The sequence below is a fragment of the Bombina bombina genome, chromosome 8 (genome assembly GCF_027579735.1).
Source record: "Bombina bombina isolate aBomBom1 chromosome 8, aBomBom1.pri, whole genome shotgun sequence".
Taxonomy (NCBI): domain Eukaryota; kingdom Metazoa; phylum Chordata; class Amphibia; order Anura; family Bombinatoridae; genus Bombina; species Bombina bombina.
The window spans coordinates 222,969,258-222,996,414 of record NC_069506.1 but is presented as its reverse complement, the minus strand read 5'-3'; the positions used below and the strand labels follow the sequence as shown (position 1 = coordinate 222,996,414).

The 27,157-nt window shown below is 38.3% G+C and overlaps 1 protein-coding gene across 1 annotated transcript in view; it reads right to left on the bottom strand.

Moving 5' to 3' along the window:
* Nucleotides 1–5,941: 5,941 nt before the first annotated feature.
* The window catches only part of LOC128638948 (fish-egg lectin-like), a 34,781-nt gene continuing 13,565 nt past the window's right edge, over nucleotides 5,942–27,157 (bottom strand). The window contains exons 4-5 of the mRNA XM_053691081.1: nucleotides 7,432–7,765; nucleotides 5,942–6,113 (exon numbers count right to left, since the gene is read on the bottom strand). Coding sequence (XP_053547056.1) covers nucleotides 5,942–6,113; nucleotides 7,432–7,765 — 506 coding nt within the window. The remainder of the gene's footprint in view (nucleotides 6,114–7,431; nucleotides 7,766–27,157) is intronic.

Sequence of the window (27,157 nt, the reverse complement as noted above, 5' to 3'; positions counted from 1 at the left end):
TTTCAAAATTTAAAGTCATAGATCACAAGTCGCAAGTTAAAGGGATATGAAACTAAATTATTATATTTAGTGAATAATAAAAACTATTTTACTATTTTTAATATATATACATACATACATACATACAACACACAGAGAAAGTCCAGCACTCACAAGCTCTCAGCTAAGATTTAGAAGCATAAATGGAAAGGTTAATTACCGCATCTGGCCAAATGGGACAAGCCCAAGTACCACGTCAAGGTCCTTTCCAATACCTGGGACCCTAAAACAGCCCTCAATGCAAGCTCTCAAATCCAAACAAACTGGGAACAAGGGAAGGGTGTGCAGGCTTATGTAATCACCCTAGACATATACAAAACACGGAAGGGGACTGCACTCTCATACCGGACAGGGTACACATCCCATGACCCTGCAACATGCTCAGCCCTGGATGCTCACCGGCACTCACAGGAAGCTGTGCTGTACCCAGAGTCACAGGCAGTTAACCACAAATAGTCTCAAATATCCAGCACAAGCAAGGAATATGTAGAGGTATGCCAGCAACCAGGTTCCTGCCAAAACCCAAATAACAAGCACAAACAAAGATGAAGCAGCACCACCAAATTCTTTCTTCAAGCAGCATTATTCAGCTTGAGGAGTAGCCAGACCATAAAGATTCAAACAACAACGTTTCGGACACAGTCCTTAGTCATGTATGGCTAAACTGCACATAGAATCAAACTTAAATACTAAACAAGCCCACCCACACACCTGTAGACCTGCACAATACAAATTAACCCCTTACAGCCTATTGCTAACACACAGGAAAGATAGTGAGGACACAACTACATATTGGAGTCCCATTTAAGCTAAACATAGCTAATGATATATATTTGAATACACTCATGCATATTTATACACAAAGCAAAAAAGCAGAAACAATCCAGAACCATCTGAAACAAAAAAGAAAAAAAAAAAAAGAAAAAATAATTAAACAAGTATCAATTGTATACAATTAAAGGCAAACAGAAAGGTCAAAAATCCCTATTCATCCCATTTGGATACAATGTCCCCAATTTATTAATCCAGAACATTTCTCTGCTTTTAAGAATTTTAACCCTGTTCCCACCCCTTCTAGGAGTTGGAATATGTTCTAGAACCTGGAATCTCAACTGTTTAAGGTTATGTCCTGCAGATAAAAAATTATGTGCTACTGGTGCATCTAATTTCTTAGTCCTAATACTGCTCTTGTGTTGAACAATACGCTCACGGATACTACCAGTGGTCTCCCCGACTTACCCCAAACCACATGGACACTTAATCATGTAAATTACAAATTCTGTATTGCATGTAAAATAACCTCTAATAGAGAATTTAAAACCAGTCCTAGGATGGCTAAAGGTGGGGCCTTTAATAATACTGTTGCAGTTAGAGCAACCTAAGCAGGGGAAATTACCCCCATTTTTATTGCCTATATAGCTCTGTACCCCCATATACTTAAAGGGGCCAATGTCTGCCCTGACTAATGAATCTTTAAAATTTCTGCCTCTTTTATAAGCAGGCATAAAAGGTTTACGAAATTCCAAAACATCAGATTCACAAGTCTGCAAGACAAGCCAGTGTCTATGCTTAGTATTTAAGTTTGATTCTATGTGAAGTTTAGCCATACATGACTAAGGACTGTGTCTGAAACGTTGTTGTTCGAATCTTTATGGTCTGGCTACTCCTCAAGCTGAATAAAGCTGCTTGAAGAAAGAATTTGGTGGTGCTGCTTCATCTTTGTTTAGGCAGTTAACCACAGACAGGTCTGGGTGCAAGAACCATAGGGAAAATTACAAAATAAATTAATGCAACACACAGAGAAAGTCCAGCACTCACTTACAGGCTCTCAGCTAAGATTTAAAAGCATAAATGGAAAGGTTAGTTACCGCATCTGGCCAAATGGGACAAGCCCAGGTACCACGTCAAGGTCCTTTCCAATACCTGGGACTCTAAAACAGCCACACAATGCAAGCTCTCAAATCCAAACTGGGAACAAGGGAAGGGTGCAAAGGCTTATGTAATCACCCTAGACAAGGAAAGGACCTTGACGTGGTACCTGGGCTTGTCCCATTTGGCCAGATGCAGTAACTAACCTTTCCATTTATGCTTTTAAATCTTAGCTGAGATCTTGTAAGTGAGTGCTGGACTTTCTCTGTGTGTTGTATTAATTTGTTTTGTGATTTTCCCTATGGTTCTTGCACTCAGACCTGTCTGGGGTTAACTGTCTGTGACTGTGGGGACAGCACAGCTTCCTGTGAGTGCCAATGACGGTGAGCACCCAGGGCTGAGCATGTTGCAGGGTCATGGGATGTGTACCCGGTCCGGTATGAGAGTGCAGTCCCCTTCCGTGTTTTGTACATGTCTAGGGTGATTACATAAGCCTGTGCACCCTTCCCTTGTTCCCAATTTGTTTGGATTTGAGAGCTTGCATTGTGTGGCTGTTTTAGGGTCCCAGGTATTGGAAAGGACCTTGACGTGGTACCTGGGCTTGTCCCATTTGGCCAGATGCGGTAACTAACCTTTGCATTTATGCTTTTAAATCTTAGGTGAGAGCTTGTAAGTGAGTGCTGGACTTTATCTGTGTGTTGTATTAATTTGTTTTGTGATTTTCCCTATGGTTCTTGCACCCAGACCTGTCTGGGGTTAACTGCCTGTGACTCTGGGGACAGCACAGCTTCCTGTGAGTGCCGATGAGCACCCAGGGCTGAGCATGTTGCAGGGTCATGGGATGTGTACCCGGTATGAGAGTGCAGTCCCCTTCCATGTTTTGTATATGTTTAGGGTGATTACATAAGCCTGTGCACCCTTCCCTTGTTCCCAGTTTGTTTGGATTTGAGAGCTTGCATTGTGTGGCTGTTTTAGGGTCCCAGGTATTGGAAAGGACCTTGATGTGGTACCTGGGCTTGTCCCATTTGGCCAGATGCGGTAACTAACCTTTCCATTTATGTTTTTAAATCTTAGCTGAGAGCTTGTAAGTGAGTGCTGGACTTTCTCTGTGTGTTGTATTAATTTGTTTTGTAATTTTCCCTATGGTACTTGCACCCAGACCTGTCTGGGGTTAACTGCCTTTGACTCTGGGGACAGCGCAGCTTCCTGAGAGTGCCGGTGAGCACCCAGGGTTGAGCATGTTGCAGGGTCATGGGATGTGTACCCGGTCCGGTATGAGAGTGCAGTCCCCTTAAGGTAGCACTCACTGGATTATATGGTAAAACTTAGCTTTTATTGTAGAATATCAAAAATAAAACGGTATTGCTCAACTTGCTCATTTTCGGATGTCAGACTATGCCATCTGCCTGATGAACTGATTGATCCATTTGATAAAGTTACTAGTTGGCACCGTAACGTCATGGGACCGATTTATTTTTTATATTCTACAATACCAGAAACCTTATAATCTAGTGAGTGATATCTTATTATATGACTGTTTGTATCCTGTGATATAGCACCCTGGTGGATGTTTCTCAATACTTGAGAGTTGGAGTGCAGGTCCTTACCTGCTATACTATACTATATATATATATATATATATAAATTATAAATGATCAAATTACCATATCTTCTTTGTTAACCCCTTAATGGCACTGGTCATTTAGCCCTTAAGGATCAGCAGCATACCCTGTTCTGGGCTCTAAAATTTTCTAAATCTGATATAGTTTATGCTCTGTTTGGTTTTTAAGTCACAATTGGCTTAAGGTTACAATTGTATATATATATATATATATATATATATATATATATATATATATATATATATATATATATATATATATATATATCTTCCCTGAGAGTGATACTGTGGATCATTGAATGTTAACATTGTTTGTATTTTTCCACCTGAGCTTGTTAATTAGTAGGCAGTCCGATTAAGATTAGTGGGAGTTTTTTTTATATATAATTAATCTGCTGCTGCACCCACATTGAGTTTATCTCTTCCTCCTTCTTATTTTTCTACTTTTGTGCTCACTCACATTTGGGTATTTATTGCACTTTGTATCACAACTTATTTGTCTGAGGATGGGGTTCACCTTTTATCCAAAGATCTATTCAGTTACAGCCATGGATATAGATACAGATAACACAGCCACTTTTACCTACTCTGCTGTGGACGCAAAAAGAATCATATTTGAACCTGAGGATGTAAATATTGAAGCAGAAACAGTTAATTCCATCTATTTGGCACTTTTGAAATGAAAAAAGAAAGAATTGGATCTGAAACTACATGGGGTCTATCTCTCAGATTACCATAGAAAGAAGCTGATCCCTAGGCGTTTTAGAATCAGAAATATTCCCACTATTGAAGATATAATCCGGATTTATGTTGCAAAAGGTGCGCAACATTCAACAAATGCTCCATGGATCTTATACTGTTAGTGAAAGAGGAAATCAGATCACAGATGGATAAAATCAAAGAGGAAATTACTACTTTTGAATTGGGAAAACTGGATATCCTGACAACTGACCAAAGTGAGAACTGGTTGGATAAAAATGAAAACACAGGTGCTGTAATATAGACAAGCACTGATCAACTTTAAAACAGAAAATTACAGACAGTACAGGAGTTCTGTAAGGATAAGCAGGTATACCACTGGCTAACAGGACCAGATGATTCCAGACATCCAAATTTCAGGCATCCAAAACGCCAATGCCAATATACCAGGTGAACATTAGAAACAATGGATACTAGCTCTACTAGCTGGATTGGATTTAGATCCTAACCATATGTCTTCCAATAAAAGAGAGATTGATGACAACAGGTTTTTCCCGGGGTCACTACCCACTCAGTTTTGAGAAGAGTAGGAGGCCCCACATGAGGCACGGTGGGTGCCACTACATCAAGACCCCCATTACCTCAGAGGTAACACCTGACAATTACATAGTCAGTAATTTGAGCGATTGAACCCTCACAAGATTTAGACAGTGTGCTTTTCACAGTGGGAGACTTAGAGTGTGCTTAGAGGAATGTGGTTGCACCTCACTGACGAGGCCCATAGAAGGCCAAAATGATCGTCTAGGGTTGTCATGTTCCTTGTTCAGAGGAGAACTGCCTGGTATTTCAGGCTGGACTGACCATACTTGATCAGACTGATATATTTCAGGAAAGCCTTCCTATGTGAAAAGCACACTGGTCTATAAGAGGCTGCTCCTGGATGGTAAATTTCCATATAACTAGCTGATGAGCTGTTGTTTGTTCCTGGTAGAGCACTTCTCTCTTCGTATGCAAATTAGCATGACCCTCGGAAGGTCTCCCTATAGGTGATGGGGGAAACCAGACGTGGACTCCTTGCCCAGTGTGCTTAGAGGAATGTGGCTTCACCTCACTGAGGAGGCCCATAGGAGGCCGAAACGACTGTCTGGGGTTGTCATGTTCCTTGTTCAGAGTATAATTGCCTGTAGGCTCGCCAGAAACACAGGCCCTCAAGCTCTATCTGGAGCTTGATAAATGGGCCTCTAAGCCTCAAAAAAGACCCATTACACTCAGACTTGCATGTTAATAAACACCCCAATTGATTTACCAATTTACTTACAGCAGTTTCTTGCAGTTTGTATATGGATTTCTATATGTAAGATATTTAGCATATTGTATATTACTCTTTCATGGGTCCTAGCATTTCAACCTGTTATGTCCACCAACTATATGTCTCTCTCAGTAAGAGGTGTTTAATATCCCTTTAATATGCCTTTACATTTATATAACTCACATCCTATTTAGTATTTAGAGCAAATGTGGAAATAGTTGCAAATTAGAGCTGCCATATATTGTTGTAAAAGTATTATGATTTACACCATAAACACCATAAACATAACAAGGCAAATTATATTTATTGTCATATATTTATTGTATGTTTCAACTATTTCAGGTGATCTTTTTACTACTTTAAAGAACTTTATTGGTTGTTGTTTTTTTATACCTTTACTGGTTTTATGACAATTTAGTTGGAACTGGAGAACCAGTGACTGTACATTTAAATATATCCCCTTTCTTGGTTAGAAGCCACAGTGTTCCTGCATCATAGGTGACATGTTTAAAGTTACTGCAGAAATCCAGTTGTTCCCAAGTGGTCCCAATAGGATTCTTAGCATCAATACCCATTCTGAAATAAACAGAGAAACAGTATAATTAGGGAGAATGAAAATGTATTACAGTTGGCCATAAATATACATTTTTGAATGTATTCATAATAATTTGATTCAATTAGGCCTTAATCGCGGTCGTTTATACTAGCTCTGTGTTTGTGGCATGAGGCTGTGTGTGTATTATGTAACAAACAGCAAATTATTTCTGTCTGAGCACACATCTTCTCAGTGTCAGGTGGAGTGCTGTTGTTTCAAATGTAACAAATTGGAATCAATACCTGAGAGGCTTAGCTCACCACAAGCCCCTACTGATGCACTGAGCGTTAACACAGGGTTTCAATAGGGGCCAGGGGTAAGAGAGTAATTAGACTAAACTTAGTAGCTCAACTCTCTCTAGTACTTTAATCAGCTCCTAGAAAACAAACAATTTAGTACTAGAAAGTAACTGTAAGCTTATAAATGTAAATAGGAAAGAAGGACATACCTTTGTATGAGCTTAGTATCGCCATTCAGATTAATATTAGCTTGCACAAGATACTTAAATGCAGTTCTCCTGATAGCAAAGGTACCCAAGGCAAAGGTAATCTTGGTTAGACAGCCCGAGTCTAGGCCTCACAGCGAAAAGTAGCACAAAATCATTTAACAAATGCAGAATCCACAAACAATCCAAAGTAGAATATAAAGTCAGTCACAAACAAAGGGTTAATACAAAAGCGTAGTCAGGGGAAGCAAAAGTCAAACCAGTATGTCCAAGTAGTAATTGCTAGAGTAAGAGGTTCAGTAAATCAATACACAAGCAACCACATGCTACATACACAGAGCTAATATAGACCCCTGCAATTAAGGCCTAATTGATCTTTTAGGCTTCCTTCATGTAGTTTTACTTATATGTGTAAGTTTAACCTATATGACACAGTATATATGACTATGTAAATAAAATGATAGGCAAGTTTAGAGAATGTAATATAACCTGCAGTGCCTAATGAGGCATATTGCATTCACACAAAAATATCATTCTTAAACTGACTTCCTTATGGCAGGGCCCAAAATTAATTGTGTTAATAGTCTTAATTTACAAGAAATATTACATGTGACATGCCAGAGCATGGGTGCTGAGACTTTTTTACTTTAGTATAATAAAAAATAATAAGACTTGTGGGTTATAAGGAAAATAATCATTTTTTTTTTTACATGTAAACAGGGTCTACATTTCTGGATGTGCACATTGAATGGAAAATCTCACAAGATAATTTACATCATTGCTGTAAACATAGCTTGCAGTCAGTAGGATAATACTCTTGTTTTTAGTCTCACTGCCTTACAGCTCTCCATTACCTTGTGTATACGTTGCCTTCAGGACTAACACCATACACGGATCCATCTGTGCCAACCTCCACCATGACCAAACTGCCTTCAATATATTTCCAATTGCTGCCTTGACAAGCTGAAAGAGTCGTACTGTAGCGGTAATAGATATTGTTGCCACTGTTCACTCCCCAGCAGCCCAGAGGACCACAACTGTAATATTTGAGACTTCCATCAATATAGGTGAATGGTGTGACGGAAGACTTGGAGTTGGTGTACATCTGATTGAGGCAGTAAATCATATCCAGTCCATTTACTCCAGCCAAGAATTGATTCCCCCCAGCATCCACCTGTTTCAACAGTCCTGTAGAAAAAAAAGGGAAATTAACAAGATTTTTTTATTGTGGCACAGACATTATTATTTTAACTATATCTTCAAGTAATAGTTCGGAATAGTAGTTTCTAATACTTTGAAATAGAAGAATCAGTGGTTTATAATACATTAAAATGCCTAAGAGGCCTATGGAGGCAAATTCTAGTTTAGCTAAAAAAAACTAGGGGGGGGGGGAGAGCTGCAAAACATTAAACGCCCTGAACATAATTACAACAGTGTGAATAAGTGTAGCAGGAGAGAGTTCCTTGCTGTACACATGAGCTGTAAATTATTATTTTTTTAAATGGTAGCTCAATGGTATCTAAAGAGATTCAACTATGTGTTTATGCTTGGAAATTAAAAGCATAATTCCATGTTAATGGGACATAAAAATACTTTTTGATTTCAAAACATTTGTGTAGTATAAAACATTTCCAAAAAGATTAACATTTGCTGCAATTGTTTTTCAATGGTAAACTGCACCCACCCCTTTTCATAGAAAATGCTTTACATTCTTAGAATTGTAAAACCTGCAATGTTTATTGTTAAATAACAGAAAAGTTGCCAAAATAAATAATGAAAATATACTGTAATTTTTTCCCACAGCTGTGTGTGCATCCACTTTATAAACAAGGAGGATGCCATCATATTGTCTATTACCGCCTAAGAAGAAACTAAACATAGGGGGTTTAGCTAGGCATTTGACTTATGGGGTGGTTCCGGGTTAACAATCCTCACGCCTGATTGTTTACTAATAGCGGATGACATAGTCATACCGCTCTTACATCCATAATTCTGTTACTAAACCGTTTGTTACCCGGTACTCATACTCACAGATACGGGTCTTATCCCTAGCCTGCTATAACAGCCAGCTCCTCACTTATAGATATTCCTTAAAGTTTTTCATCTGGTTATATGAGAAGTTAATCTCAATATGAGATACTTATGTGTGCTTTTTTACATATGTTTTTAATATTCACTATGGTTAGATGGTTCACTCCTTCCACCATAATTATTTTTTACCCATGATATATTAAAAAAAGGTACATTTGAATTACACTCAGCCCTTATCCACAATGATTTGTTTATAATCTAGACTCAGGTTCGTGTGCCAATAATGCTTCTAACCCTCTCTTTTCTTAAATTGGTGGCTAAATGTACTCAACAATCAGCAAGCGCTATCCAGGGTTCTGAACCCAAAATGGGCCGTCTCGTAATCTTACATTCCTGTTTTTTTTAAAAAAAGATACCAAGAGAACAAAGAAAAATTGATAATAGGCGTAAATTAGAAAGTTGCTTAAAATTGCATACTTTGGCCCCTAGTTATCAAGCCGTCAACCTCAAATATGCTGGAATTCCCCAGCGTATTTGTGGTGAGGCTGATTCACCTTAGTTATCAAGCCCTGCTGCCTGGCAAAAGTAGAATTTTGTGACGTAAGCTTCGATCCGCCTGGAGGCGGCGGATCCCATAGGAATCAATGAACATAGCGAAAGCTCATGTTCGCTGTTGCCCGACATCCCATTGATTCCTATGGGAGCTGTCTACACCTAACTGCCTAACATGTACCCTGAGTCTAAACACCCCTAATCTGCCCCCCTACACCGCCGCCACCTATATTAAACATGGTAACCCCTAAACCGCCGCTCCCGGAGCCCACCGCCACTCTAATAAACTTATTAACCCCTAAACTGCCACTCCCGGACCCCGTCGCAACTATAATAAATGTATTAACCCCTAAACCGCCGCACCTGGAGCCCACCGCCACCTACATTATACCTAGTAACCCCTATCCTGCCCCCCCTACACCGCCGCAACTAAATAAAGTTATTACCCCCCTAAACCGCCGCTCCCGGAGCCCACCGCCACTCTAATAAACTTATTAACCCCTATAATAAACCTATAATAAATTTATTAACCCCTATCCTGCCGATCCCGGACCCCGCCGCAACTAAATAAATTGTTTAACCCCTAAACCGCCGTTCCCGGACCCTGCCGCCACCTATATTAAACTTATTAACCCCTAATCTGCCCCTCCTACACCGTCGCCACCTATAATAAATTTATTAACCCCTATCCTTCCCCCCTACACCGTTGCCACTTATAATAAATGTATTAACCCCTATCCTGCCCCCCTACACCATCGCCACATATAATAAATGTATTAACCCCTATCCTGCCCCCCTAAACCGTCGCCACGATAATAAAATTATTAACCCCTAAACCTAAGTCTTACCCTAACTCTAACACCCCCCTAACTTAAATATTAATTAAATACATCTAAATAAATATTATTCTTATTAACTAAATTAATCCTATTTAAAACTAAATACTTACCTATAAAATAAACCCTAATATTGCTACAATATAACTAATAATTATATTGTAGCTATTTTAGGATTTATTTTAATTTTACAGACAAATTTCAATTTATTTTAACTAGGTACAATAGCTATTAAATAGTTATTAACTATTTAATAGCTAACTAGTTAAAATAAAGACAAATTTACCTGTAAAATAAATCCTAACCTAAGTTACAATTATACCTAACACTACACTATAATTAAATAAATTATTCCTATTTAAAACTAAATACTTACCTGTAAAATTAACCTTAAGATAGCTACAATGTAATTAATAATTACATTGTAGCTATTTTAGGATTTATATTTATTTTACAGGTAACTGTATTTATTTTAGCTAGTTAGAATAGTTATTAAATAGTTATTAACTATTTAATAACTACCTAGCTAAAATAAATACAAAATTACCTGTAAAATAAATCCTAACCTAAGTTACAATTAAAATAGAACAAAGTCCCACAAGCCTTCTAAGCGTATATAGCTTTATTGAAAACGATATATGGAGTAAATTAAAAAATAGTAAAAGAACGAATAACAATCCAGGACAGAGAAAAACACAAGTCCTACGTGTTTCGGCAATACATTGCCTTAGTCATGGACACTAATGCTAAGTGTAAAAATCACCCTTTAAATACACCTGAGTGCACAGGTGTAGTGTACCTGGATTGGCCAATGAAACAGGAATATAAAAGTGGCGTAATGGATAGGGGCAATACTGACAATGGGAACAGATTGAATGAAAGGGAAAACAGAACTCATAAACATTATATTGTATATTATCCACATATTATAATTAGGGAGTAGGGGGAATGGATATTGGCTAGATAGTAATATTGTTATAAACTATCGGAACAGAGGCAGCAAATAATAAAATGTGCAAGTATAAGAAAACCCTTCACAGTAAAATAATCTAATCACAAATATAATTAGGGAATAAGTTAATCGCATATCTCCACTATGAGCGATTCTTGCATGTCAAAATCAAACAGAATTCATATATGACTCATTCCTGATCAATATTTGAAATATCAAAGTTAGATAGTAATAATGTTTGTATACTGCAATCATACAAAAAAACCTGCCTATAGTGATTAAGTATATTTAATACACTAGCATAATCTTAACAGCCAAATTCCCCTCTTGCCCTCAAAAAACCTTTTATGCGTGTGTAGGTGGGCTAACTCATCTATTCATATATACATATAAAGAAAGAATCCCATAACTTATAGTACAATAGAGTATATCTCATACTAGTTATTTGTGGTGGCACCAGAAATTAATGATGTCACCATCAATATTAAATCCATTGGGTCTTCTGGTATTCAATTTGAAAATCCAGAAGGCCTCCTTGTAGAGTAGTTTGGCTGAGCGATCTCCCCCTCTTATGGAGGGACGAATATGATCTATAACTTGCCATTTGAATGTCGTGACAACCTTGCCATGGAAAAGGATAAAATGTCTGGCCAGGTCTGAGCATTCAGAGCCGTTCTCAATGTTATTTAAGTGTTCCCTAATCCTGCTTCTTGCCTCCCTAGAAGTACATCCTATGTATTGTTTATTACATTGGGTACAATCCACCATGTAAATGACATAGGTTGAGCGGCAGTTGGTATATGAGTTAAGGTCATAGACCCTTTGAGTCACTGCTGACTGGAAGTTATTTGTAGATCTTGTATGACCACATGCTATACAGTTGCTAAAATGACATCTGTAATGCCCCTTAACATCCAACCAACTGCTTCTCTGTAAGGATGGTTGCCGTAATAGACTAGGGGATAGGGTATTACCCAGTGTACATCCCCTCCTTGAAACAAAGTTGCAGCCTTCTGAAGTAATGTTTCTGAAACTGTCTTCAGCCGCAAGAATTGGAAGGTGCTTTTTCACTATGTTACATATGGCATTAAATTGTGCACTATAAGAGGTCACAAAAAGTGGCTTGGAAGCATCAAATTTATTCTTATTGTCATGCTGTGTACCATGATCAATAAGTAATTGCTTTCTATCCAACCGATTGACCTCCAAAAGCGCTCTGCTCACAGTTTTCTTGTGATAGCCTCTATCCAATAAATTCTTCATCATGTTCTGGCTCTCTCTCTCAAAATCCTCAATATCCGTACAGTTACGCTTAATGCGAATAAACTGGCCCTTAGCAACTCCAAATCCCATATGTCTTGGATGATTGCTCCTTCCATGTAGAATAGCATTGGTAGCAATGGGCTTACGGTATAGGGTAGTTTTAATAACCCCAGCATCCTTATCCCCTATCAAAAGGAGATCCAAGTAAGGTATACTGGTGTTATCACTAGCATGTGTAAATTGAAGGTTTACATCATTGGTGTTGAGATATTCCACAAATTGTTCCAAATGAACAGGAGGTCATCAATATATCTTTTGTACATAGTAATTTCAGTCTTGAATGGGTTTCTATCTGCAAAGACGTGGCATGCCTCCCACCAACCCATAAAAAGGTTGGCGTATGCGGGGGCAAACTTGGCCCCCATCGCTGTGCCACGCCTTTGCAGATAGAATTTGCTGTTAAACTGGAAAAAATTATGGTTTAGCAGGAACTCAAGTGTCTGTAACAAAAACAATTTGAGACTTTCACCATAATTACTGAAATTATCCAGCATGTATGACACGGCTTCGAGACCACTGCCATGGGGAATGGCTGAATATAGCCCCACAACATCCACTGTTAACCAGTGTGATCTCTCATCCCAATTCCCTTGCTGTAAACAATTTAGTAAATGCTTGGTGTCTTTGATGTATGTGGGCAATTTGAACACAATGGGTTGGAGTAGAGATTCCACCCATATAGATATGTTCTCAAAAATTGAACCAATTCCTGCCACAATTGGCCTTCCCTTCACCTCCTCCAAGGATCTATGTACCTTGGGGAGGTGATGGAAAATTGGAACAATAGGATTTGAGACAAATAAAACATCTGCTGTGTTCTGATCCAAAATGCCATTTTCTATACCATCATCAATTAATGACGCCAATTCTCTCCTAAATTCATCAGTGGGATTACTCCTCAAAACCTGATACACCTCTGTGTCACCCAACTGTCTGTTTGCTTCTTTTAAATACGCTGTCTTATCTTGGACCACAACACACCCGCCCTTATCCGCCTGTTTAATGATAATATCGTCCCTACTCTTGAGAGACTCAAGAGCCAAGGCCTGGGCTTTGGTAAGATTAGGGCGGGGGTGTTTGCAGTCAGCAGAGAGTTTGATAAGATCCTCCTCCACCCTGTGGTGGAAGGCTTCTAAAAAAGGGCCTCTCTCACTAGTGGGGTAAAAGATAGACTGGGGTTTAAAACCCCCATGCGTGATTTTTAAGAGAGATTCATCAACTGTTGCTTCTTGGCCTAAAGTATGGAGTTGTAGATAATCACAAGTTTCACCAAAATCAACCATGTCATAAATTTTAGGGAGATCTTGAAATAAATTCTGAACACTGGTGTCGGGAACTTCCCCTAATTGCTCTTTATTCCAAAATACTTTTTCAAAGTTAAGTCACAAACCAATTTATTTAAATCCACTATTGTATCAAATAGCTTAAACTTATTAGTAGGGATGAAACCTAAACCCAAGCCCAATACTTCACACTCTGGTTCAGTGAGTGGAGTACTGGAAAGGTTAACTACATTTAGATTACATAATTGTTCCTGCCCCCTCTTCTGTGTCTTCCTGCCCCTCTGCCTCTTTGTCCTCTTCCTCCTCTTCCTCCCCCCTCTCCTGAGGCTAGGTCCCTGTGAAAAACCTGCTGATCATTTCTTGTTATTGAAGGGGCTAACTCTGTAGTCATAGCACTTACTTTTCCTTCATTCTCACTAAGAAATGCTTGTTTTCTTTGCTCTGAGAGGGATGGTAAGTTAGTATCATTCCTCTTTGATGCATTTCTAGTTAACATAGTATCATAGCGACTATTGCTATCAGATTTAGATCTGACTGCCTGCTCAGATGACACAGTAGGGAGTATAGGTGGTAATGGGGAGGCAACCTGTTGTAAGGGTATTTGTTCAATAGGCATAGGGGTTAAAAAAGATACATGTTTATCTAATGGTCGGGATGCATTTCTGCCTCTTGATCTCGATCTAGATCTAGACCTATTATTAGTGGTGTTGCTACGTATATGCCACGTATAAACCCTGTTATGGACATGATCTTCATTGTCCCTCATAAATTTCTTAAGTTTAAAGTTGTCAAGTTCAACACGAAATTTATTAACAGAGTCCTTTAATAGTAAGTCCATATCCCCATATTTAGGGTGCAGTGTATAATCATTCAAACGATTCTGTAGGTCAGCTAGCTCCTCACGTGTTGATTGCAGAGCTGTCTCTTTAAATCTAATAATTAGTGTCATAAGTCTCCTGGAACACTCAGTTAGAATCTGGTTCCATTCTGTAACAAAAGTGGGATCATCAACCTGAAAAGTGGGATATTTATTCATACAGAGCCCTCTGGGGATTAAATCCAATAGTAAATATTTTTCCAGGGCCCTTTTGTCCCACCAAAAACTTGTGTTTTTCTCTGTCCTGGATTGTTATTCGTTCTTTTACTATTTTTTAATTTACTCCATATATCGTTTTCAATAAAGCTATATACGCTTAGAAGGCTTGTGGGACTTTGTTCTATTTTGCTGTCTAATCGTTTTCCCACTAAGCCTCAGCGTATCCTGGACCGGAGGAGAAAATTTACCCTGTTTACGTCACTACCCGGAAGTGCTTAGCCGGTAGCGTGGATGTGAGGTGCCGCTACACAACGCTCACCCTGAAGAGGTCGGTGGCCAAAGTGGTTGAGAGGAGGTGGCTGACGCGGGGACCCAGGCTGTTTTGAGGATGGACAGTACCCTGGTGAACGATCCGCTGCCACAGGATTGCCCCAACCACAGGAATGACCAGCAGCGGGTGAGTGCTATATAAGGCTATATTTGCAGCTTTAGTGACTTGGGAAATTTACCGTTACCTTGAGCTATTGTGAGGGACTTTTGTATATATTAAGTTACAATTAAACTTAACAGTTCACTATCATTAAATTAATTAAATAAATTAGCTACAAATACCTACAATTAAATACAATTAAATAAACTAACTAAAGTACAAAAAAATAAAAAAAATAAGTTACAAAAAATAAAAAGTTACAAACATTTAAAAAATATTACAACAATTTTAAGCTACTTACACCTAATCTAAGCCCCCTAATAAAATAACAAAGGCCCCCAAATTAAAAAAAATGCCCTACCCTATTCTAAATTACGAAAGTTAACAGCTCTATTACCTTACCAGCCCTTAAAAGGGCCTTTTGCGGGGCATGCCCCAAAGTATTCAGCTCTTTTGCCTGTAAAAAAAAAAATACAACCCCCCCAACATTAAAACCCACCACCCACATACCCCTATTCTAACCCAACCCCCCCCCTTAAATAAACCTAACACTACCCCCCTGAAGATCATCCTACCTTTAGCCGTCTTCAGCCAGCCGACCACCGATGGAACAGAAGAGGACATCCGCAGCGGCCGAAGTCATCATCCAAGGGGTGCTGAAGAAGTCTTCCATCCGATTGAAGTCATCATCCAAGGGGCGCTGAAGAAGTCTTCCATCCGATTGAAGTCATCATCCAGGCGGCGTCTTCAATCTTCATCCATCCAGAGCGGAGCCATCTTCAGACGAGCCGACACGGAGCCATCTTCTTTCACCGACGACTTCCCGACGAATGACTGTTCCTTTAAGTCAGTGTTTTTCAACCAGTGTGCCATGAGAGATCCTCAGGTGTGCCGCGGCAGACTGACAACAGTGCGACATTGACATTCATTCACAGACAATCATTATAATTGTTTGTGAATGAATGTCAATATGTCATGTATAGTTTGTAGGAGGCATGGCATGACAGCACAGTACAATGTGTATATATATATATATATATATATATATATATATATATATACTGTATATATATCCTGTATTAGGCTACAATGTGTGATTTTGTAAAATTTGGGGATGGTGGTGTGCCACAGGATTTTTTTATTTTTAAACAGTGTGCCATGGCAAAAAAAAAAGGTTGCAAATCACTGCTTTAAGTGATGTCATCCAAGATGGCCTCCTTCGAATTCCGATTGGCTGATAAAATTCTATCAGCCAATCGGAATTAAGGTAGGAAAAATCTGATTGGCTGATTGAATCAGCCAATCAGATTGAAGTTCAATCCGATTGGCTGATCCAATCAGCCAATCAGATTGAGTTTGCATTCTATTGGCTGATCGGAACAGCCAATAGAATGCAAGCTCAATCTGATTGGCTCATTGGATCAGCCAATCGGATTGAACTTCAATCTGATTGGCTGATTCAATCAGCCAATCAGATTTTTCCTACCTTAATTCCGATTGGCTGATAGAATCCTATCAGCCAATCGGAATTTGAAGGACGCCATCTTGGATGACATCACTTAAAGGAACCGTCATTCGTCGGGAAGTCGTCGGTGAAAGAAGATGGCTCTGCGTTGGCTCGTCTGAAGATGGCTCCGCTCCGCTCTGGATGGATGAAGATTGAAGATGCCGCCTGGATGATGACTTCAATCGGATGGAAGACTTCTTTAGCGCCCCTTGGATGATGACTTCAATCAGATGGAAGACTTCTTCAGCGCCCCTTGGATGATGACTTCAATCGGATGGAAGACTTCTTCAGCGCCCCTTGGATGATGACTTCAGCCGCTGCGGATGTCCTCTTCTGTTCCATCGGTGGTCGGCTGGCTGAAGACGGCTAAAGGTAGGATGATCTTCAGGGGGGTAGTGTTAGGTTTATTTAAGGGGGGTTTGAGTTAGAGTAGGGGTGTGTGGGTGGTGGGTTTCAATGTTGGGGGGGTTGTATTTTTTTTTTACAGGCAAAAGAGCTGAATACTTTGGGGCATGCCCCGCAAAGGCCCTTTTAAGGGCTGGTAAGGTAATAGAGCTGTTAACTTTCATAATTTAGAATAGGGTAGGGCATTTTATTATTTTGGGGGCTTTGTTATTTTATTAGTGGGCTTAGATTAGGTGTAAGTAGCTTAAAATTGTTGTAATATTTTTTAAATGTTTGTAACTTTTTATTTTTTGTAACTTAGTTTTTTTTATTTTTTGTACTTTAGTTAGTTTATTTAATTGTATTTAATTGTAGGTATTTGTAGCTAATTTATTTAATTAATTTAATGATAGCGTAGTGTTAGGTTGAATTGTAACTTAGGTTAGGATTTATTTTACAGGTAATTTTGTATTTCTTTTAGCTAGGTAGTTATTAAATAGTTAATAACTATTTAATAACTATTCTAACTAGCTAAAATAAATACAAAGTTACCTGTAAAATAAATATAAATCCTAAAATAGCTACAATGTAATTATTAATTACATTGTAGCTATCTTAGGCTTTATTTTACAGGTAAGTATTTAGTTTTAAATAGGAATAATTTATTTAATGATAGTGTAGTGTTAGGTGTAATTGTAACTTAGGTTAGGATTTATTTTACAGGTAAATTTGTCTTTATTTTAACTAGGTAGCTATTAAATAGTTAATAACTATTTAATAGCTATTGTACCTAGTTAAAATAAATTGAAATTTGCCTGTAAAATAAAAATAAATCCTAAAATAGCTACAATATAATTATTAGTAATATTGTAGCTATATTAGGGTTTATTTTAAAGGTAAGTATTTAGTTTTAAATAGGATTAATTTAGTTAATAAGAGTTATAATATTTATATGTATTTAATTAATATTTAAGTTAGGGGGGTGTTAGGGTTAGGGTTAGACTTAGGTTTAGGGGTTAATAATTTTATTTTAGTGGCGGCGGTGTAGGGGGGCAGGATAGGGGTTAATAAATTTATTATAGGTGGCGACAGTGTAGGGGGGGCAGATTAGTGGTTAATAAGTTTAATATAGGTGGCGGCGGGGTCCGGGAGCGGCAGTTTAGGGGTTAAACAATTTATTTAGTTGCGGCGGGGTCCGGGATCGGCAGGATAGGGGTTAAAAAATTTATTATAGGTGGCGGCGGTATGGGGGGGCAGGATAGGGGTTACTAGGTATAATGTAGGTGGCGGTGGGCTCCGGGAGCGGCGGTTTAGGGGTTAATACATTTATTATAGTTGCGGCGGGGTCTAGGAGCGGCGGTTTAGGGGTTAATACCTTTATTTAGTTGTGGGGGGCTCCGGGGGTGCCGGTATAGGGGGTAGAACAGTGTAGTTTAGTGTGGGTGCTTAGTGACAGCTTATCAATAAAGCTGTAGAAAAGCCGAAGAGCAGCGAGATCGGATGAGTGATAAGTATCACAGTCCGCTGCTCATCACCCTGTACTTGGTGCGCAGCTTTTTGACAGCTTTTTTGATAACTTTGGCGAGATTATTCAGGTCGGCGGCGATGGTAGGTGAGCTTAGGCGGGCGTATTGGGCCGGCAAAGGCAGGTAAGTAGACACGTTGATAATTAGGCCTCTTAATCTGAATCATGAAAAAAATGGGTTCAGAATCCCTTTAAGGACAAAATGTGCTATTAATATTACAGGGCCACGCTAATATTAGTGGGCAATCTGATACAAATGAATATTAAAAATAAATAATTAGAGAATGTTTAGACAGACATCAGTTTAATGCACCCTATACTTTCAATGGATATTGTGGCCCCGCTAAACATTGCTCATATTACAAGTTGAAAGTTATATATGGACACATAACAGAGCTAAATAAGTTAGCACGACGTGAGATCTGAAGTAAAGAGCTAGGGCTACAAGGAAAGTTTAACAAAACATATGGAAAACATATTAAAATATATGTTTATTATTGAAATAAATGTATAAAAAGTGTTTAAAAGGGATATGGTATATGTCAAGGTGTTTGAGTGGGAAAAGCTCAATTTGCCAGCAGAGCTGTACTGTACTTGATAGATAGATAGATAGATAGATAGATAGATAGATAGATAGATAGATAGAAGATAGATAGATAGATGTTGGCACTTTGCAGTTTGTTTTTATACACAGTGTAAATGCTACTTCTTTGAAAAGCATTTTTACACTTCATCACAAAGAAACCTACGCCTAGATTAAGAGTTTTGTCGGTAAAAACCCGCGTAGCTAACGCTGCTTTTTTTCCCAACGCACCCTTCCAACAACGCTGGAATTTAGAGTTGTCTGAGGGGCTGCGTTAGGCTCAAAAAAGTGAGCTTTGAGCCTAATTTAGCTCCACTTCAACCCTCAATACCAGCGTTGCTTACGGTAGCGGTAAGCTCGTGCACGATATCCCCATAGGAAACAATGGGGCATTTTGGGCTGAAAAAAACCTAACACCTGCAAAAAAGCAGCGTTCAGCTCCTAATGCAGCCAAATTGTTTCCTATGGGGAAACACTCTCTAAGTCTGCACCTAACACCCTAACATGAACCCCGAGTCTAAACACCCCTAACCTTACACTTATTAACCCCTAATCTGCCACCCCCGCTATCGCTGACACCAGCATTATATTATTAACCCCTAATCTGCCGCTCCGGACACCGCCGCAACCTACATTATCCCTATGAACCCCTAATCTGCTGCTCCCAACATCGCCAACCCCTATATTATATTTATTAACCCCTAATCTGCCCCCCAACGTCGCCGCTACCTTACCTACACTTATTAACCCCTAATCTGCCGACCGGACCTCGCCGCCACTATAATAAATGTATTAACCCCTAAACCGCCGCACTCCCGCCTCGCAAACACTAGAATAAATAGTATTAACCCCTAATCTGCCCTCCCTAACATCGTCGCCACCTACCTAAAATGATTAACCCCTAATCTCCCGTCCGCAACGTCGCCGCTACTATAATAAATTTATTAACCCCTAAACCTAAGTCTAACCCTAACCGTAACACCCCCCTAACTTAAATATAATTTAAATGAAACAAAATAATACTCCTATTAATAACTAAATTAATCCTATTTAAAACTAAATACTTACCTATAAATAAACCCTAATATAGCTACAATATACAGTGGGACCTCGGTTAACGAACGACTCGGTATACGAAATTTCGGTTTACGAATGAAAATTCTTTAAAAAAAATGCTTCGGTTTACGAATTTTTTCACAATACGAAACAAGTGTCCCGCTTTGCCCCTCGGTTTACGATTTTTTTTCGCAATACGAAACAAGTGTCCCGGTTTGACCCTGCATACTGAAGTGTGGGTAGCAGTGTGGAGGTGTTGGAGAGGTTTTGGAGCCATTTGCAGCAAGTTGTTGAGCCTTTTGGAGCCATTTGCAGCAAGTTGTTGAGCCTTTTGGAGCCATTTGCAGCAAGTTGTGGAGCCTTTTGGAGCCATTGGAGCCATTTGCAGCAGGTTTTGGAGCCTTTTGGAGCCTTTTGCAGCAGGTTTTGGAGCCTTTATTTGACTTTTTTCTCACCTCCAGAACGCATTAATTGGTTTTCAATGCATTCCTATGGGAAACCGTGTTTCGGTTTACGAAATTTTCGCAATACGAAACGTCCCGGAGAACGAATTAAATTCTAATATTTACTAATTAATTCTAATTCTTATAATTACATTGTAGCTATTTTAGGATTTATATTTATTTTACAGGCAACTTTGTATTTATTTTAACTAGGTACAATAGCTATTAAATAATTAAGAACTATTTAATAGCTACCTAGATAAAATAAGTACAAAATTACCTGTAAAATAAATCCTAACCTAAGTTACAATTAAACCTAACACTACACTATCATTTAATTAATTAATTAAATAAATTACCTACAATTAGCTAAATTAAAATACAATAAAATAAACTATTCCATAATACAAAAAAAAAACACTAAATTACAAAAAATAAAAAAGAATTACAAGAATTTTAAACTAATTACACCTAATCTAAGCCCCCTAATAAAATAAATAAAAAAAAATTCCCTACCCTATTCTAAACTACCAAAGTAATCAGCTCTTTTACCAGCCCTTAAAAGGGCTTTTTGCGGGGCATTGCCCCAAAGTAATCAGCTCTTTTACCTGTAAAAAAAAATACAACCCCCCCAACATTAAAACCCACCACCCACATACCCCTACTCTAACCCACCCAAACCCCCCTTAAATAAACCTAACACTACCCCCCTGAAGATCTCCCTACCTTGAGTCGTCTTCACCCAGCCGGGCCGAAGTCTTCATCCGATGGGGCAGAAGAGGACATCCAGACCGGCAGAAGTTTTCATCCTATCCGGGCAGAAGAGGACATCCGGACCGGCAGAAGTCTTCATTCTATCCGGGCAGAAGAGGACATCCGGACCGGCAGACATCTTCATCCAAGCGGCATCTTCTATCTTCATCCATCCGAAGAGGAGCGGCTCCATCTTCAAGACCTCCGGTGCGGAGCATCCTTCCTGGCTGACGGACTAACAACGAATGCCTGGTCCTTTAAATGACGTCATCCAAGATGGCGTCCCTCGAATTCCGATTGGCTGATAGGATCAGCCAATCGGAATTAAGGTAGAAAAAATCTGATTGGCTGATGCAATCAGCCAATCAGATTGAAGTTCAATCCGATTGGCTGATCTAATCAACCAATCGTATTGAATTTGCATTCTATTGGCTGATCGGAACAGCCAATAGAATGCGAGTTCAATATGACTGGCTGATTGGATCAGCCAATCGGATTGAACTTTGAGCCTAATAGGATGAAGACTTCTGCCGGTCCAGATGTCCTCTTCTGCCCGGATAGGATGAAGACTTCTGCCGGTCTGGATGTTCTCTTCTGCCCAGATAGGATGAAGACTTCTGCCGGTCTTGATGTCCTCTTCTGCCCCATCGGATGAAGACTTCGGCCCGGCTGGGTGAAGACAACTCAAGGTAGGGAAATCTTCAGGGGGGGTAGTGTTAGGTTTATTTAAGGGGGGTTTGGGTGGGTTAGAGTAGGGGTATGTGGGTGGTGGGTTTTAATGTTGGGGGGGGTGTATTTTTTTTTACAGGTAAAAGAGCTGATTACTTTGGGGCAATGCCCCACAAAAATCCCTTTTAAGGGCTGGTAAAAGAGCTAGTTACTTGGTAATTTAGAATAGGGTAGGGCGTTTTTTTATTTTGGGGGGCTTTATTATTTTATTAGGTAGCTTAGATTAGGTTAATTAGTTTAAACTTCTTGTAATTCTTTTTTATTTTTTGTAATTTAGTGTTTGTTTGTTTTTATATTATAGAATAGTTTATTTTATTGTATTTTATTTTAGGTAATTGTAGGTAATTTATTTAATTAATTTAATGATAGTGTAGTGTTAGGTTTAATTGTAACTTAGGTTAGGATTTATTTTACAGGTAATTTTGTACTTATTTTAACTAGGTAGCTATTAAAAAGTTCTTAACTATTTAATAGCTATTGTACCTAGTTAAAATAAATACAAAGTTGCCTGTAAAATAAATATAAATCCTAAAATAGCTACAATGTAATTATTATTTATATTGTTGCTATATTAGGGTTTATTTTATAGGTAAGTATTTAGTTTTAAATAGGATTATTTTAGTTAATTTTAGGAATTATATTTATGTTAGGGGGGTGTTAGGGTTAGGGTTAGAGTTAGGTTTAGGGGTTAATAACTTTATTATAGTAGCGGCGATGTTGCGGGTAGGAGATTAGGGGTTAATAATTGTAGGTAGGTGGCGGCGATGTTAGGGAGGGCAGATTAGGGGTTAATACTATTTATTCTAGTGTTTGCACAGCGGGAGTGTGGCGGTTTAGGGGTTAATACATTTATTATAGTGGCAGCGAGGTCCGGTCGGCAGATTAGGGGTTAATAAGTGTAGTTAGGTAGCAGCGATGTTGGGGGTTAATAAATATAATATAGGGGTCGGCGATGTTAGAGGCAGCAGATTAGGGGTTTATAGGTATAATGTAGGTGGTGGCGGTGTCCGGTCGGCAGATTAGGGGTTAAATTTGTTTTTTATAGTGGCGGCGATGTGGGGGGCCTCGGTTTAGGGGTACATAGGTAGTTTATGGGTGTTAGTGTACTTTAGAGCACAGTAGTTAAGAGCTTTATATTCACGCGTTAGCCCATACTGACTTTTTTTGTCGGTAGGAGTCTTGTCGGTAGAGGCTCTACCGCTCACTTCTCCCAAGACTCAAAATACCAGCGTTAGGCAGATCACATTGAAAACATAGGATACGCAATTGGCGTAAGGGGATCTGCGGTAGACGTGAATCGCGGTAGGGAAGTGAGCGGTAGACCCTTTCCTGCCTGACTCTAAATACCAGCAGGCGTTAAAAAGCAGCGTTAGGACCCCTTAACGCTGCTTTTGACGGCTAACGCAGAACTCTAAATCTAGGTGCTAATTTCTTGCTTGAACAATATAGCTAGCAATTTTGGTTTGGCTAACTTAAAAAAATGTTTTAAACATTAACATAAAACACATTTAAAACTATAGTGAATTTTACTTGCAATGTTTCAAAACAATTTTTTACCAAAATATTTTGAAGATTTGAATCCATAATGGCGGAGTCTCAGCACCAAGACAAGGTCAGCACAATTCATACGCTGACTATTGGTAGCTTAAAGGGACATGAAACCCAAAAATGTTCTTTCATGATTCAAATAGAGAATACAATTTAAACAACTTTCCAATTAACTTCTATTATTTAATTTGCTTCCTTCTCTTGTTATCCTTTTGCTGAAATGTTTATCTAGGAATGCTAAGGAGCAGCAAAGAACGTAGGTTCTAGCTGCTGATTGGTGAATGCATATATATATATATATATATATATATATATATATATATATAAACAAACAAAGAGGTATTGGCGCACATCAATTTTCAAAAGCACAACATATTTTTTTTTTTAACTGCTGCAAAAAAAAAATTGCCTGCAAACAACATCAAGAGACAACTATTCTTTTTAAATAATATTGGAATCTTAGTCACACAATATGGCCATATTCTGCTTAGCCAGTCACCAACTTACAAGGTGCCCCAATTAGACTGGTCCTAACACTACTTTGCCACAGAGGGCTGAATCATTCCTGCTTTTACTCTCCATAATAGAATGAGACTCCCTGGCTTTTTATTCACAACTATTAGACTGCCATGAGCACACCTGAGCTTGGGTGGGGTGCTTAAACCAATGGGAGATGGTCAGTCTCCCTGATTACTTTTAAGTACAAATACAAAATTTGGTTTTTTAGCACACCTTACAAAATTTATATACAACATCTGTGAATACAATTTAAACAACTTTCCAATTAACTTCTATTATTTAATTTGCTTCCTTCTCTTGTTATCCTTTTGCTGAAATGTTTATCTAGGAATGCTAAGGAGCAGCAAAGAACGTAGGTTCTAGCTGCTGATTGGTGAATGCACATATATATATATATACTGATTGTCATTGGCTCACCCATTTGTTCAGTTATAAAGCAGTAGTGCATTCCTGCTCCTTCAACAAATGATACCAAGATAATGAAACAAATTAGATAATAGAAGTAAATTAGAAAGTTGTTTCAAATAGTATTCTCTATCTGAATCATGAAAGAAAATGTTTGCGTTTCATGTCCCTTTAGGCGGGTTGTGTTTGTGACTGATTGGTAGATGGGTGTGGCTATGTGTATCTAGATAGGGATCAGGTGGTCATCACTTTCACAAAAATAGTAATGAATAAACAATGCTACAAAGCCAGGATCATCCCTCAAAATACAGGACAGTTAGGAGATCAGGTATTTACATGCTTAAGACTGTGACTTTTCATATAAGCACATGTGTGAAAGCCTATTTATTAGGGATGGGCGAATGTGTAAATTTCCGAATTTCGAATGTTAGAACGAATGTTATTACCAAAATTCGAATTATAAATCCGAATGTTGATAAGAACGAATATTCTTAAAATTCTATAATCGAATGTTATTTACAGTTTTCGAATGTCACTTTCAAATTCGAATGTTTATAATTATATCGAATGTCCACATTCGAAATTTCGAATGTAACATTCTATTTAACAAATACTATTCAGAAGCTTAATAGTTCATGTGGCAGGGAGGGAATCTAGTAAATTGATACATAATAGATACAAATATATCATTTTGTTTTGTTTCTATATAGAATATTGCATAATTCAAATATTACATTTAAAGAAAGCATTAGAAATACTATTACAAATATAAATTTGAATTTTTCGAAAAGAATATTTTCGAATGTAATCGTAAAATTCGAAACCGAACATTCGAAAATCAAATGTTAGAATGTTATGTAAACATTCGAAATTCGATTCAAACGAACGAATGTGTTAAAATTCGTTTCATTTTTCGAATGTTGCAAAACATTCGCCCATCCCTACTATTTATATAAAGAAATGTATTTCACTGATGCCTGCTTGGGGACCAATATATAGGAACTGCAAAAGCTGGAGAGGCTTGTGAGTCTAAACATTGCTTTTCAGTGCATTCATTTACTAAACCCTTTAATAAATATATCTTCTAGTGAATCTGTAGTTGAGTGCATAACTTTCTACTGAATTATGAGCAAACATGGGGATTAACAAGGTGTAACATAGGCTTAGGGAGGAAAAAGCAAATACAACTTGCCATATCTTTGGCAGATCCTTTAAAATACTAGTCTGTATTTATTTATTTAAATAGTGTCAATAGCGTCTATTGCCACACAAGTGTCAATAGTAACTAGTGCCTAAAAAAACAAAAACTCTACTGAATTTTGAGAAAACATCTGAGAAACGGGAGAAAACGTGCAGACCTGAGATCAAAGCTTTATAAGCGTATTTGTTTAAAAAAAGCTGCTTAGCAATATGAAATCTAGTTCCCTACTGTAGATTATAATTTATTCAGCATATGCATTCCTTCCCAGGATCTAGGTTACACTGGGGTCTCTTAAGCTCCACCCACCTCACTCACCTCTTTATTAGGTGTATAAAATAGCTTAGAAACTGGAGAGGCTGGAGAATTCTCTTAGTAAAGTTTACTTGTCATAGGCAATGCTAGCACACAGTGCGTTTAAATGTAACTATAGACATTTTTATACATATTAGTCATCATAACGTGTATTCGAGGACATTTGTTTCCCCGAATATTTGTTCCCTGCAATATTTGTTTTTAAATATTTTTAGTAAAATGCTGGGCCAGTCCATCCATTAAGTAAACCTAGGCGATCGCCAAGGGCACAATGGTCATAGGGATATACATAGGTTTGCCACCTATGCCATGTTTCCTGGACACTTATGAGTTATACATGCTGCAGGGTGTGCAGAGAGGAATATGAATAGTGCTGTTCACTGTCACTATTTGTGTGCTGTCCAGTGTTGAAATTCATGTTCCTTCCTGCACACCCTGCAGCATGCATAACTCATAAGTGTCCAGGAAAACATGAGGTGGCAACCTTAGATATACATTATAACTTTTGGCTTCCACTAACAAGTCAATGAAATAGTGTAAATATATTTTATTAGCCACTCATTACATGTGACCACCAGCCAGTGAGTCATTTTTGATCTCTGTGTCCCTAACCTACCTGCATATATAATAATGTCACTTTGCAGATTGTGTTTACCCCCAGTGCACGTGCACCTTTGTTAGCTTTTCTTTTAAAAAGTATTCTTACACTTCAGCACAAAGAAAGCTCATTTTTTGGATGCACATAATAGCTGGCAAGGTTGGCTTGAGTGCTTAAATATTAGCATTAAACATTTTAAAACTATAGACAATCTCATTCTTGTTTTGTTACTACTGTACTTCCTGCATTGCATCTTCCTATCTAGTACATGCCCTTTGAAATCTGTCGTAGTGCATTGTATCCTGATTACATTACATAAACTTTGCAATTTGCACTAGTCCATTATATATACAAAGAGGACTGCATTTTGCCTTACACTATATACACCCAGCAATCTGTTTGAATTCATTGCCTATAAATCTTGCAATGCATACTCCATAATTCTTTACAATCTCACATATTCCTGTCTTATTCTGTACATCAGTGCTTTCCAAACTGTGTGTCGGCAGCAGTGTGTAGGTGTGTCCCTGCTTTAGCACAAATTTTTTAAAATGTAATTTAACATTTTTTTGGG